This window comes from Branchiostoma floridae, chromosome 11 (assembly GCF_000003815.2).
Source record: "Branchiostoma floridae strain S238N-H82 chromosome 11, Bfl_VNyyK, whole genome shotgun sequence".
Taxonomy (NCBI): Eukaryota; Metazoa; Chordata; class Leptocardii; order Amphioxiformes; family Branchiostomatidae; genus Branchiostoma; species Branchiostoma floridae.
In genome coordinates, this window is record NC_049989.1 from 8,842,113 (window position 1) to 8,857,271 (window position 15,159).

The following is a 15,159-nucleotide window of genomic DNA, read 5'->3' on the forward strand; positions in this document are numbered from 1 at the left end:
AATGAGCTTTTGTAAATTGTATCAAAAGATCACAACCATTTGACAATACTTGTTTAAGTGAATGTTTTCAAGGTTAGCTAGCTTTTCTGTCTTATGAAAGGTTCCTGTAGCCCGTACACAAAAGATTGTAAGCCAATACAACAAACCATTAGTCATGGTGGCATGTCATAAATATTAGACAATTAAGGTATATTATTAAGTTTATATCTATCATATTGTCAAAATTGTCAACCAGGACGTCCCCGTGTATCATTACAAAACAGATCTATAGACGAGGATTTCATGTCCGCGTCGTACAACAAGAATATATACCAAGTTAATGGCTCATTTAAACCCATTTCAAAAGATGCTATTCAATTTGTAGCCTCCTTCACCGGCGTCTCTAGGGCCTTGGCGAAAGTTTTTTTTTGAGGGGGGGGGGCGTCGATCGTCAATCGTCAATTCGCGATTTTTAAGGAAAAATGCCGGCAGAGGAATATATACTGGGGGAATGTACCGGTGCTAGGGCCGGTTTAGTTTCAACAGGGTGGAATGAGAAAATTCCTAAAAGTATTCGAACCCAGAACCTAAGTCAAGAGAGTACACACGGTGCTGCAACCTTACCTAGTATCGACACCACAAACAACCATCACCATACACACATTGTCTATCTGCCTTTTTTACTTTAATTGCTGCTACAGAGCAACAGCAAAATGCAAATTCTACCTAGCACGTCTTACAATGGCCTTTCCAGAGGACAAAAATATAGTGGCAATTTATATCCAGTGGCATAACTCTACCCAATATGCATGGAAAAAACGCAGGCAATATTTACATAAAACAATAACTTAGCTGGTGCAGGCGAAATGTGAGGAATATTCTAAAGTGAATTATAAAATGTCTAAGCCCAACTAATCATACACCATAGTGGCACATGCCTGTAATATTACAACAGGGTTTCCAACTAAGACATATACTGGCGTCAGCATTTCTTTACAAAGTGTGAGGGCTCCATCCAAATTGTAAAGGTATAAAATCACAAAATCTGCTTAATATATAGGTGCATTTCTGACATAAAGTATGTTAAAACATTCCCTGTAAGATATTTTATACATCAAAAAAACAAATTGAAAAAAAAATCTATATTGTTGGACAATGGCAGTAATTTTGAAATTTAACAATCACTGGAAAATGGAGTTCATATCATTAGGACTAGGAATGTTCTATTTCAAAAGACGAGGGGTGAGTAGGTATTTTCTAAGAGAAAGTTTTGAAGGTCAAAAAAATGTTATGTAAACGAATAAGAATAAAGGAGTAAATTTACATTATTAAGAAGGGCCACTCTGGAATAAAAAAACATGGAATTTACAAATTAGAACATTTTTTATGATCAACAAATCGTGTTCCGTTCTGTTTGTCCTTGACAGAAGGAAAACCTGGTTCTATGATTTTTGTTAAGCAGACCACCCACATAAGAAATTGTATGGAAAGTCTCAAAATCTCTGTGAGAATATAAAAAATGTAGGTATGGCCCATATATATATATAATTCAGCAGCCACAAATTACAGTTAAAATTGTCATAAAACCTTGCTTGATTAGTACATAATATTTACAATTAAAAATCTGCCTTATTACTCACTTCTGCTAGGGTGCACAATTAACAACCACATTTACCATACAAGTCATGAAAGTATGCAACAACTTCATTACATCAAGTGCTACCTGCTTTTTTCTGCATTCAAATTCGCAATGAACTGTTTTAGCTACATTCCCTATAATCCTTGTTTCTTTTTTTTGTACAAAAAAGGAACACCTATTAGATACTTGCCATTTTTGAGTACATTTGTAACACTGATTTTTTTTTCTTTTTCTAGTTGCAGTACAATTTTATCTAGTTTACAAGCATATTCCTGCACTTTCCTTTTCTTCACAATTCCGTACCTTATTTTTGACATTTGTCCGTTTGATATTTCTTTCACTGTTATCAACATCATGGTAAACCTTCTGGACATAATTACAATAATGACTATTCATATTTACAATGATATTAGCACAGATGTTTCTTCATTTCTTTCCTAGCTAGCTACTCATTATTCAGCATGGTAGAAATCTAGGATATCTTGGAAGCTTTTTTAAGTTTGCTAACATTCTACAAGATCATGTCAAATAGCCCTTTCTTTGACTTGAGTAAATACAAGACTAGGCAAGTGAGACATGTCAATAGGTTTATTTGTTTTTGCTAACAACATTATTTTTACATGCTGATACTCAGATAATAAAATAGCAAAGCAACCATTTTGGCTCCATTTTTTCTCAGTAAACTAATAAAAAGAAAGTAGGAAATATTTTCAAGTTAGACAATGTTCCAGTGTAAAATATCAAGCTATCTGTACTCTCTTGATAAAGTAAAATAATATTTTGACACTTTTAGGTAGTAGTGGGGTAACTCACAAGAACAAAACATTTTCAATAATTTCAATACTGTTTTCCAAAAACCGTTACCAAATGTATACCAAAGATTTGACTAGTTCAAAATCTCTTTCCTTTGAACAATTTTAAGGTGATGTCTTTTAACACTTGGATGAGTGTTACACTGTCTTCCTTGCCCAGTCTTGGTAGTGGTTCTTACAACTAGACAGCACAATAGTAGCTGGAACTAAGGCAGTAGAAAGTGGTGAGCACTTTGGTTGACAGAATGCTGGTGGTCTATGTATGATTGTGTGCTAGTGATGGGTGATGTGAATTTGTGTGCGATTCTGACATGCAGCTAACAACAGTGGAATAGCATTTCACAGTGTCACTACATGTCTGCATTTTGATGATACAGGTTTTGAAATCATGATTCTTCCAATGTCTTTCTCTTATTAAACTTTTTCAGGACACTTTGTGGAAAGTTTTCAGCCAGTATTGCACAAAACTTGTCAAGCAGAACGATTCTGCCCACAACATCACTTATTCACCAAGCATTATCTTGTAAGTATATGTCTTGCTTTCTTTGTGAAAATTGACACAGGTTTAAGAGCAGTAAAAATCTGCCATGTGCAAATATACCAATACTTCAGTTATTATATGAATATCCAAATGACTGAAGGGTATAAGGTTTACTGTTGTTATTTCTAAGATGCATTTAGTGAAGAGCTAAATTAAAGGCTGTGATCTCAACAGAAGAAATTAAGTAAAAAGAGGACTTCTGGCACCCATGATTCAGAAGTATAATAGATATGAACAATAGTTGGACAAAGACTCTCTTCAGTGCCTGTCCTTGGACAACTTTGACTCAGGACAGAACCTGTAACCCTTCTCTTCTGCTTGACAGAAAAAAAAACACAACTTTAGAAAAAAAAAACACAACTTAATGCCATTTTCATCTTGTAGTCAACAGTACCACTAAACTGTAGCAAAATGTGAAAAAAGAAATGTAGAAAATTTCAAATACAGGAAAAGTGTTTCAGAGGGTTAGAATTTTCAAACTTCCCAGGGGAGCACCCCCGCCCCCCAGAACACTGCAGAATGATACATTTGTACCTTTGTACTTTTTACGGTCAAACTGAGAGGAGAAATGTAGATCTGGGTTGGAAATGAAGAACTAGTGGAGATGCCCAGCACTCTGCCCACCCAGTGGTATGTATGTGAGTGTGTGTGATGTATGAAGTTCATATGATGGACTCTGCGGAACGGGAGAGGTGCAGAGGTGTGGACGGGCTGCGGGTCAGCCGTTTCCGTGGCAACCTGTCCAGCGTCTGCGTGAGGTCGCTGAACTGGGGCCTCTTGTCGGGCTGAGTCTTCCAACACTGCATCAGGATATCCTGGGGAGGGGACGAGACAACAGGTGAAACGAGGATATCAGAGATGGCAGGCCTCACCCCCTCATTGAGGGACACTTCCATGTCCCACGGACAAAAATAGGAGCATTGAGGATGTTTGGTAATGCTGTGTTGTGTAAATGGAAATAGCAGAAACACACATAGACAGTCCGACACACATACCTTGGCATCCCTACTCTGCACATTGCTGGGGGACTGTCGTAGACCCTTCCCCACCTGCCAGATAATGGACTCTGCCGGTTGAGTCTTGAAGGGGAGATCTCCCACCAGGAGTTCGTACCACACCGTTCTGGAGGGGGGTGGGAGGAGAAACATCTTACATTAACATGGGACCTTTATTTTCTATACCATGTTTCTACATTTATCTAAAGTTGTAGTGCACATTGTAAATCTAAGGGATTTACATTTCAGCATGTATATTTGCAAATAACAGTTACTAGAATCAACCTTACCACCTTTACCACTGTGGTCTCCGTTTGGCGGTCCTATCCATCATTCCTCCACTCGATCACAGCATTGAGAATGTAACTACCTGTCTAATATGACCATCGTCTTACAAGTCCTTTGACTGGTCACAGTAGACAGATTTAGACATAACAAAATGTCAAAACTTTATTGAATTCCCCTCACAATCTTCTGAAGCTCTACAGCTTCTTTCTTAGAAGTATTTTGTAGACAAAGACAAAGGTAAGTGTTCTCATTATGGGGTGTGTGACCTAGGCTTCTGTACACACAAATGTATAAATATTAGGGGTGGGTATCGGTACAGAAAATCCAGGTCCAGGTCCGGTTCAGGTCCAGGTTTGGAGCTGAACCTGATTTTGTATGAGAATTTGTGAATGGACGATACTCAAAACAATGGCCCTTTTCGCAACAAAGAAATCTGTTTTGTAGAGTATTCAACTCCCACTGGCATTTTAAAATCCTACAAGGCCAACTGCTTCTGTACTATTGTCTGTAAAACTTGGTAGAAATGACTATAGACTCTACTCTACTTTGCTCTTGTTTTCCTTGACCGGTAAGCCCCAAAAGTGTGAATGCCTGATGATATAATCTGTTCATTTTCTAATAGGGCCAACATCCGGTCCACCAAATTTTTTCAGGTCCAGTATTTCTGGACCGGTCCAATAGGAAAAACTGTTTTGTACGGGTACACTGTACTGGTACCCACCCCTAATGCATATGTATTATCTACCATGTGTCGTCCTAACTTTAAAAAAATTCTCATTCCACTGACCCAAAGGCATAGACATCTGACGCCTGTGAGAAGGGCAGGTCACTGTCTGTGTACTGGCTTGTCGCTCGGAGAGACGTGATCACCTCCGGCGCCAAGTACGGCAGCCATCCCGGCGGTATGGCCAGCGTGTCGTCCTTCCTGCACAGGCGCAAAGAAAAATGTACGCAATTCAAAAATTATGTTAGAACAAATGGTGAATTTTAATATGACGTCCAAAACATGCTTAAATCAAGTTGGTTATGCCAAAATATTTCCTATGCCTTTTGGCGTATAGGGCAGTGTCCATTACCATTTCTACAACCCTTGGGCCACACAGTTGTGCAGCACTATAGCAGAGGACTAGTCCACTGGTAGTGATGTGTGTTCAACTAATGACGCTATCTCATAAGTAATAAGTGCCATGCAGAGAAAGTTCAGACATACTAAAATAAAGTTAGTATACTCAACTGAAATAGCATGGCAAATTCAATAATTGTTCTAACTAGGAGCCAGAGGATGGCAAAGGACAGATGATAAGAGCATATTCATAATAGCATAAAAATACAGAAATTTTCATGTGTGACTTTAAAGAAAAAAGCATACCTTTCTCCATATTGGATCAGCTTGGTAACACTGAAGAGGCCAAAGTCAGTGATGACAACCTTGCCATTCTCTAAGAAGATGTTCTTAGACTTCAAGTCCTTGTGTAAGATCTCTCTGGCATGGAGGTAGCCCATGCCCTGGGGAAATGTCAATCATCCATTTAAAATCACATCCCTACCAAAATCCTGCCTCTGATTGGTCAGGAGTATTAATGACATGCAGCTTACATAGCCAATAGGGGCTTGATAAAGAAGACTACTGCAGGGTTGGACAAGTCCACTAGCACTATTGTCCCGGGCAAGTGAAAGTGCTGTTCGGACAAGTGCATGACCTACACCACTTGCCCGATCGGGCATGTAAGATTTTTCCATTGATTGGATGCAATTTTGATATAGAAAAAAATAACTTGTTACTTTTTACTGTCATGACATCATAGTCAACAGAGAATTCCATTGCTGGAAGTGAAAATGCATATACTAGTATTAGTTTGAACAGTGACATTTGAATTTTGGGCAAGTGAAAAATTGGTTCGGGCAATAGGACAAGCGAATTTTAGAAAACTTGTCCAACCTTGTACTGTCTTCCTTATTGTCTGCAGTAGATTATCTAAAGTAGGCCAGCCAGGACCAGGATTTCACCAATCAAAAATAGAATTGGCCAAATATCAGGGAAGAAAATAGACAACTCACCTGAGCTATTTGCGTTGCTATGTTGACTATCCTACTCATATTCAGCGTCTCTCTTCTGTCCCGTACTGTGTCGTACAACGTCTTTCCTTTACATAAACTGTGTACAAACAAATAAGAACTTCAGAGTCAATCTTGAACTTCATACTACAATTTAGAACTCTAAAGCCTGAATGCCACACATTTGAATATGAATATTATCTTTATGATCTACTCTACTCCAAAATTGAATCCAGTTGTATTATAATTGCATCTGCAACAACATTATGTACAGCTATATGCAGCAACATGAATTTACTGTGTAATAAGATGTCTAAGTTACATTGTTAATGAAACATGGTAGTAAAAATGTGAAGTCAGATGGTACTTCAAAGAATAACAGCCATTTCATATTACTTTCCATTCCATTTACAACAGTTAAGCTACAGCCGTGTGGCGCATTGGTACACCCGATCCCTCGATCTCGGAAGTTAAGTAACGCGACGGTCCGGTCAGTTCTCGGATGGGGACCAACCAAGAACAACCGGAGTGCTGTAGCTGGACCAAGCATGGCCATTCCACAAAATTGTCTTCTTGGAGGGACGTAAAACGGGGGTCCCGTGCTCGAGGAGGTGCCTCGACCACGTTAAACAGCCTCATTACTCATATGGGTACCAACTGGCTGGTAAAATACACCAGATGATTATTATTAAGCTACAGACTGCTTTAGCATATGAAGGGAGGTTTCCACTTACCTAGTTACAATAGCTAGATGTGGTAGCTTCATACAGGCCCCCATGAACAGAACTAAGTTTTCATGTCTCGTTTTCCTGAACATTGAAACCTGAAAGTGACAGTTTGAGAAGTGAAGTGAATTTTTAGTGACAAAATACCTGACATTATAATATCTGTAAGTATTTCGTTTTGATGGCCAAAAAAACATTAATAAAACAACTGCTCTAATAAAAACAACATTTACTTTTTATTATTGAACTATTTCAACTGTAATATGTAGTTTTTATAATAACAAGGTTAGTATAGAAAAATCATAGAATGGAATTTGTTATCACCAAGCAAAGTAGGGGCATCTTCATTGGATAGTTTTAAAGAATACATGTAGATAGATGTGCAAAGGTTAAGTCTGCCAGGTCGATCAGTGTAATAGAACCAGCTGCTGCTGCACCGCGTGCCCGCAAAGCTGGCATGTTACGCCGAAGGGCAGTTATACCGGCTATAATATAATATATGTATAAAGATACAGATAACAAGTGAACTGGCACAAACTGTTGAAGGCATATTTACTCACCTCAGTTTTGAAACTAGCAAGTTGCAGGTCATTATCTGTTTCGATGTTGAAGACTTTGATTGCAACATCCCCGTGCCATTTTCCCCTTTAGCAAAGAAAAAAGATGAGAAATCAACTTTCAGTTCCTGCTAGTGTATAAAAACTTTTTTTCATAAAACACCTATCAGTTACATAATGACTACAAATTAACATGACAAACTGAATTATCATACCTTTAAATATATACAGCATATACACACAGTGGCTATGACTTCTATGAAAAAGATGAACTTATCATCCATTCCAAATGGCATTATTGCATCAAACAGGCCAACTGCAATTGTAGTTTCATCTCAAACTGCTAGGGGGCATTTATGTACTACTCACTTGAACACCCTGCCAAACCTCCCAGCTCCTATGAGATCCTGGATCTCCAGTTCTTCATATGGAATATCCCACTCTGACAGCACACTGGACCTCTGGAAGTCAAGTCAAAGAAAAATAATTAGGTCACTATTTCTTACACTTCCCCCAAAAAGGGATATTTTGAAGAGATGGTTCAGTGTTGTTTAAAAATCTCAATTGTCAAATTTCTATGAAGAATAGTACTGAACATCCCACTACAGAAATGGCATTTCAAAGGTTACCTATTACTTGTATAGCACTCACATTAGTATTAACTTCTGTTAGTGCTTGAAAGCAAACATTTTGCCTAAGTTTATAGGTTGAATTCTTTTTCACCTTGACTCCTTTATGCTCAAATTTTCTTCAGGACAAAATTTTGATTCTTTATTTCAGTTTGTAAAAGATCAGAATTGTTATTGAAAGCTGGAAATGTTTCATATGTTGCTGTCTTTAAAATACAGTTACTCAAAATCATAAGGATGTTTTGATATGGCACTTTTATCTGTTCGCACATAATGGTAATGTTGGGTTAGTGATGATTTTATGTGTTATCCTATCTCCATCAATTGTGAGCCTCAACCTTTGCCTTTAACCCTTATGAGTCTCAACCTTTAACTCTTGTGAGCCTCAACCTTTAACCCTTGAGTCTCAACCTTTAAACCTTGTGAGTCTCGACCTTTAGCCCTTGTGAGTCTCAACCTTTACCCCTTGTGAGTCTTGACCTTTAACCTTTAGCCCTTGGGAGTGTCGACCTTTAACCTTTAGACCTTGTGAGTCTCCACCTTTAACCTTTAACCCTTGTGAGTCTTGACCTTTTAACCCTTGTGAGCCTCAACCTTTAGCCCTTATGAGTCTTAACCTTTAACCCTTGTGAGTCAACCTTTGCTGGTTAGCCCTATGAGGAGGGTGTTACCTGGTGCCATCTCCAGTCGTTTCTTCCCGGAGGTTCCTGTGGGTCCTAAGGGCAGGTAGCAACATGCACAGGTGCCTTTTCAACTCAAATCAAATCTCACATGCAAATTTCAAGTTTTTACAGCGTTGAAAAAGTGCTGTGTACAGTTGGACAGTGATTTTCAGATATGAAAGATGCTTGTTTATTTGATTTTATGGTGAGTCAGGGTGAAGTTTATTGGTGTTTAAGGTTAAAGTTGAGCTGTATGAAATATGAAATGAGCTACCTTAGGAGGTACAGAGAAAATGATTTGATTTGTATTACAGATGCTTCTAAGTGAATAGGACATGAAAAGTGCAAAAGAAATAGAACCAAAATCTTATATCGCTCCATAGAAAATGCAGCTGTGATATCCACTAAGATTTTGTATTGCTAGTTATTGAGGTGAGAGTTATTGAAAGAATAATTGAAATGAATAGTAAATAGTTGGATGACTTGTTGGGATGAATGTGCCTTTTTTTTCTACAGTCATCTATACACTTGACCTTGTTCTTTGATTACCAATGAGCTGTATGCAGAAGTACTGCAGATGTGTATGATGTAAACTATACAGTCATGTATATTAGTATATGTAGCAGTAAGTGCAAAGTATATCATAAGGTGAATTCTAGCAATGGCAAACACTATTGCTATATGTTATTGCATGGATATTATTCCTGTAAGTCACACGTAGAACAGAATAGCAAAGAATGTTGTTTGTACTTCAAGAATCAAGTCACACCAGTTCTTTTCCGTGGTTTTTCGAAAATGAATTCAACATGAAAACAGACAACTTGGAGAAAAGTCGCGCTGTGTGTATACAGGTACTGACTTTCTACTCAGATTCTGTTTCCATGTTGAAATTCTTGTTCAGGATCATTCTTTAAAATCGGAGAACCAAAGAAATCTTACTGGTGTGACCTTAGAATGGAAATTACCTTCAGAGAGTCTAGAATGTGACTCAAGTGTTTCTGCAGTGAGTATAGATTGTTGGGATAACAGAAAGAACAGAACACAAAGACACACAAGAAACAAAAGAAGAAAGAATGGTTCATGAAAATGAGAACTGTACCAACAACAAAGTATGCACAACAACCCAAAATGCCACAAATTCAAAGGGAAATGACAACAATCAAGGAAACACAATACATAACACTGTGTACTTTTGTTCTGTCTTGTGAAACACAAGTTATGCAATATTAGCAAATTCAGACACATGATGCTGAATCAGATCAAACATTCAACTTACGCTGTTCTGTCGAGTGGGCCAACTTCTCTCCATCGGGTCCACATCACTGTCTATAGAGTCTACTTGTTGTAGGGTCTTCAACGTATCGCTCTGTAGAATACAAAGGGAAATTATTTAGACAATGGATGAAACGTTGTGAATACTCTGACAGAGGGTAACCTCCAACAGAGTATTGTAGTTGGACAAGCTGCATAAGACCACAGTGATAAGTTTAATGAACTCATACATTGTACCAGGTAGAACCACTAAGTGAGGTGGGATCATTAACATGCTCGAGGTGTGGCTCTCCAAAACAACTCATGGGATGTCCCTAACCTAAGCCACATGTATGTAATTTTGTGTGGGTCAAGTGCCCTTCCCAAGGGCAAAATATGCTAGAGATTTAAAACCCAGAGACTTCATATACTTAGTCAACCTCCTTCACAACAAGGCCTTTGTGAGTCTAGTCTTCCTACATGGGTAATTTCAAAATGAGCTCTTGCCTCCTTTTCAATAAAAACGTAAAGAAAGACTGAAAAGAGTGCACTTACATCGGCTACTTCTGTCTTATCACTACCCTGAGACTCTTCACTCTTAACGGTGTCTTCACTCTTCACTGTGTCTACTGTGTCAGTCCTGTGGGGAAGACAGAAGCAATCATGAAAATGGCACAGCACAGTAAAAATTGGTATTTCCTTGGTACTGAAATTATGGTAGTCATACAAGAATGGAAGGCGCTTCGATCCTTTGACTAAAGCTGAGTTCTGTACTGATTTCCTAGGGAGCTGCCAGCAAACGTTTGACTTGGTAACATCAAAGGAACAAACAATACTGCATTGCAGATCAGATGACTACTTGCCGTTGACATGGTGAGATAGCCACGTAATCAGATCTCTTACATAGCACTAAGAAGTTTGTCTGGAACTATCAGGTAGAACACAGGACTAACAGGGACTGAGGTCTCTTTGCAATACTGAGTGCAGTACACAGATGTACTCTTTGTTCTACTCTTGTTGTTTCCTGTATCCAGGGATTCAAAAGGGTCCCAGAAAACATCATAAAATGATATCTAGTATTAGAAATGTTAGTTTAAACAAAGCTGTACAGCATTTACATGTAATGTCATAGGGAATGGAATGGATTGTGACTTAAGCATTTTTTGACATGTATAGATCTGCTGACCTATTCAAGTAACCTTTATGAAGTGTGTATAGTTCACATATGATAATGTGTCTATAAAAACAGCATGCTTGACCTGCAATCAATTGAAATGCAAATAGAGACACCAACATGGCAATTAGAACCAGTCCACCACTATGATATAAAAAGTGAGTGAAACCTGTCTATAGAGACTTATAAGAACAAGCTACATATTGGCATTTAAATGAGACTTCAATAGATCTAGAAGTTGGTGCAGTCGGTATACTCACAGGTGTTTACAGTTTAAAATGATGTCTCCTCTGCCTTGACTGTCCACCTCTGAACCTGACAGACTTGATGTTACATCTGGAACATTGAGGAAAACAGATACTTTTAACAAGTACTTTGGGGCTAGACAGTAAAGCACTGTGTAGTCAAAGTCTTCTTTCAAAAGCTTGAAAACAGATTGTACCAAATTCAGAAAGAAAGAAACAGCCAGCAATTGTACTTCAAATGTCAAATGAACAAAACTGCACTGCGTGAGACATGCTATGTCAGGAGCTAGAAAAAAACTCATGCAATGCAGATCAAATCTGCTAGGTGGCACTGTTACACCACTGCCTTACCTGGGAACCTGAAGGCCTGCCTGGTCATGGGAGACGGCTGGGAGTCGCTGGAGGAAGGCTGGAAGGGACTGGAGGGTGTGGAGGAGGTTGTGGAGGAAGGGTTGGAGCTGGAGTCTCCATGGGGGAAAGGAGGAACCTGCATCTGATCCTGCGTTAAACAGACAATTCTGTCAGTAGAATATACAGTCAAAGCTGTATTAGCGGCCACCTTTGCATAACGGCCACCTGCCCATAGTGGCCACTTTTTGTTGGTCCCTTGGATTCGTAATGATTAAGAAATAGGCTTAGCGACCACCTGTCCAACGCGGCCACGGCCACACGATTTCCGGTCCCGCAGGTACAAAAACACTGCCGATTACGGCCACGCGGACCGCTGATCTATGTTTCGGCACGCGTTCGGCCATATACAGCGGCCGTATCGTCACCCTACGCCGGATTTAAAACCTCTTTGACTTATTTTCAAAACAAAACTTCGTAAACTGGCGCTACCCATACCTGCTGACAAACGAGGTCATGTACGGTCAATAGACGACACCAATATTACGGAGGTAAATTGTGTTAAAGTTACGTTCTAATACACTATCGCTTAGATTAATTTACATCACAAAAATTTCTAAATAATTGTTACAAAGACAAAATGATATGAACTTCAGACTATGGTGGATTGTATTCTTACATTTATCAAGAGATAAGTCTAAAATGACGTGACTTTTCTTGTGAGTACCACATTAGCATAATGGGCGAATCTGACGTGTGAACGGGAGCGGGAACATACGGATGGCGAAGTATCAAAGGATACAAGACGAAAGATCAAAGAAATAGGACGATACCGGTCTCTTCAGACAATATCAACTGTAAAACATTTAAAACTTTTTATAGCTTTTATTTTCTTAATACATATAGTGTAAAAATCATTGCAGTACATGTACATGTACAGTACTGTATTATGTGAATAGAGATCAGTGGGTACTAAAACCATGTGTATTATTGCTTGTGGTCAATTAATTAGCATATTCTCTATAGTGGCCACCTCTCTATAGTGGCCAATTTTGACCAGTCCCTTGAGTGGCCGCTATAGACAGGTTTGACTGTATCTGGTGAATATTCTCTTTGAAAGATGGACTTAAAACCTTTGGTAGAAAAAATACACAGTTTTACTGACCCTAACTTTCTCCTTATGACTCCATGTTCGGTACTTGTAGTCAGCAGCATTGTGTGTCCAGGCTCCGATAGACCCCACGTGGTCGACTGTCTGATTCTGGTTCACTCTCAGCTCAGCACAGGACGGCTCTGACGACGTCCGGTGGACTTTGTTAGGGTGGATGTCTGTATTCAGATCAGGACTGTGCCCTAATGAAAAAACAAAGAGCTACAGTCATGGGTACAGGCTGACATAATGTGATAATGGCTTTCAGTTCCAGCCAAGACAATGCCTCCTTCCCTGAGGCGTCGCCAAAAATATTCACAACTGAATCAAAGACAAAAATTAAAATGGCAAGAAACTGGGAAAAAAGGAATCAAAGGATGGAAGGATTCACAAATCATCCCAAACAAAGACATACAACTCAGAATCCAACAAGTCAATTCAACATTATGATCTGCCAATCAAATGAAATGTAAAACAAGTGTTAGTACATGCACGGCAAGAAAAGGTTAAAAGGAAAGAAAAGGCACAAAAGAAGCAGATACCTGTTGGTATGGGCTTTCTTTCTAACTTAGGAGAGTTTGTTGTCCCAGCTGAGGAAGTGAAAGTATATGTAACAAGTAAGGTAGAGAATATCAGAGTGCCAGGCAGTGGAAGTGTCTATACATAAAGACAATGTAGGCGTCAAATATTATTTTCCTCCTACTTGCAATATAGTGGTCAGAATACTTTTCCCCTGCAAACTCTTTTTAAGAGTTATAACAATTTTTATGAGTGGAAATAGCACTAGAAATAACAAGTGAGGACACAAGGAAATAGAGGTGCAAAATCATTAGGAAAACTGCATGCCTTTTGTGCAGTAAATGTACACCACAAAGTACTTAGATGAAACAAGAAGTTAATGAAGTGATGCTGAAACTTGATTGGCCAATCAGATATTTGACTGGCCTGTTCTTAGCCAATCACAGATAAGAAAGGTGGCAGAGACTTGTTATGATTGGACTGCCCCAGTTTTGACCCCACTGTGCCGTACCTTGTAAGGTATCGCGGAAGACTTTCTCTAGATCAGGGGGAAGACCACAGGAGGGGGGCGCTCTCTGGGCACACTTGTGATGACACTTCACCCTAAAAAAAAAACACCAAGAAAAACACAATTATTAAACAATACATTTATTACAGTAGGCAATTGTAGTTAATTATCTCAAAATCTGTAAATCCGATAAGGTTGGTCCTTTCACTAAAGTTTCAGTTCAAAAATATTAATTCACTGTCTGAACCAACAGATCATTTCTTCTTTGTTACTCCTTCTTGCCAGCCTTTCTTCTTTCCTAAATAACTTCTCTTTCTAGCACATAATGACATTAAACATATTGACTTTGATAATTTGACCATGTTTGCACAATATACCAATTGTATAAATCCACTCAAGTGTGAAAATATTCATCTCACAGTAGATGTTATGGAAGAATATTGCTACATTTTCTGGTCTGCATTTCTGACAGATTCTCTACCCCAACATCTTTCTTGTAGATTGTGGAGATGTGAAAAGTTGGAGAAACAGACACGTACTTGCAATCTTTACACTTGAAACCTTTGAACATGATGGCTTTATTGCAGTAGAAGCAGGTCTGAGTCATCCAGAACTGGTTCTTCACCCATCTGCAATTAGAGCAGAAACCATTTTGTTAGAGTGTGTCTGTCAAAAAGTGACAAAACAGGAAGATACGGCGGTATCATAGAGACAAATAAGAATTCTATATACATACTCAATTTTGTTTAGTTAAGACTGGAGGAGGGTCTAGTATAAGCTTTACACACTTTTCCCCACCTCCTTGTTTTATCTACTGTTATTTTAATATATCATGTTGTATGTAATATTTTGTTGTGCAAATGAATCAAACAAAACAAAGCAATACATAATGTGTGAAAAATTTGTGGTTGAGACTTGAAAGGATTGTTTCACAATCAAATCAGTACTAGTGATCACCTCTATATAAAGACCACCTGGACATTGTGGCCATGTTATGGTTATTTTTTCCCATTAACCTAAGCATTAAGAATGAGATCTATAGTTATTTACAAACTGTCTGATGTTATATTTTCTGGAGCGAT

General features: G+C 38.6%; 1 protein-coding gene across 4 annotated transcripts in view; it reads right to left on the reverse strand.

Annotated features, from left to right (window-relative positions):
* Window positions 1-645: 645 nt before the first annotated feature.
* Window positions 646-15,159, reverse strand: part of LOC118425286 (kinase suppressor of Ras 2-like) — a 30,460-nt gene continuing 15,946 nt past the window's right edge. The window contains exons 7-23 of one of the 4 annotated variants that reach the window (XM_035834083.1): window positions 14,617-14,706; window positions 14,081-14,172; window positions 13,593-13,640; window positions 13,066-13,253; window positions 11,904-12,051; window positions 11,568-11,643; window positions 10,689-10,773; window positions 10,159-10,248; window positions 8,892-8,936; window positions 7,961-8,052; window positions 7,595-7,679; window positions 7,044-7,132; window positions 6,313-6,409; window positions 5,624-5,760; window positions 5,042-5,179; window positions 3,967-4,093; window positions 646-3,786 (exon numbers count right to left, since the gene is read on the reverse strand). In XM_035834083.1, the coding sequence (XP_035689976.1) occupies window positions 3,634-3,786; window positions 3,967-4,093; window positions 5,042-5,179; window positions 5,624-5,760; window positions 6,313-6,409; window positions 7,044-7,132; window positions 7,595-7,679; window positions 7,961-8,052; window positions 8,892-8,936; window positions 10,159-10,248; window positions 10,689-10,773; window positions 11,568-11,643; window positions 11,904-12,051; window positions 13,066-13,253; window positions 13,593-13,640; window positions 14,081-14,172; window positions 14,617-14,706 (1,780 nt within the window). In that variant the 3' untranslated portion in view covers window positions 646-3,633. Of the gene's footprint in view, window positions 3,787-3,966; window positions 4,094-5,041; window positions 5,180-5,623; window positions 5,761-6,312; window positions 6,410-7,043; window positions 7,133-7,594; window positions 7,680-7,960; window positions 8,053-8,891; window positions 8,937-9,847; window positions 9,881-10,158; window positions 10,249-10,688; window positions 10,774-11,567; window positions 11,644-11,903; window positions 12,052-13,065; window positions 13,254-13,592; window positions 13,641-14,080; window positions 14,173-14,616; window positions 14,707-15,159 lie in introns of all 4 variants that reach the window. The other 3 variants (XM_035834084.1, XM_035834085.1, XM_035834086.1) reach the window with 3 other exon arrangements.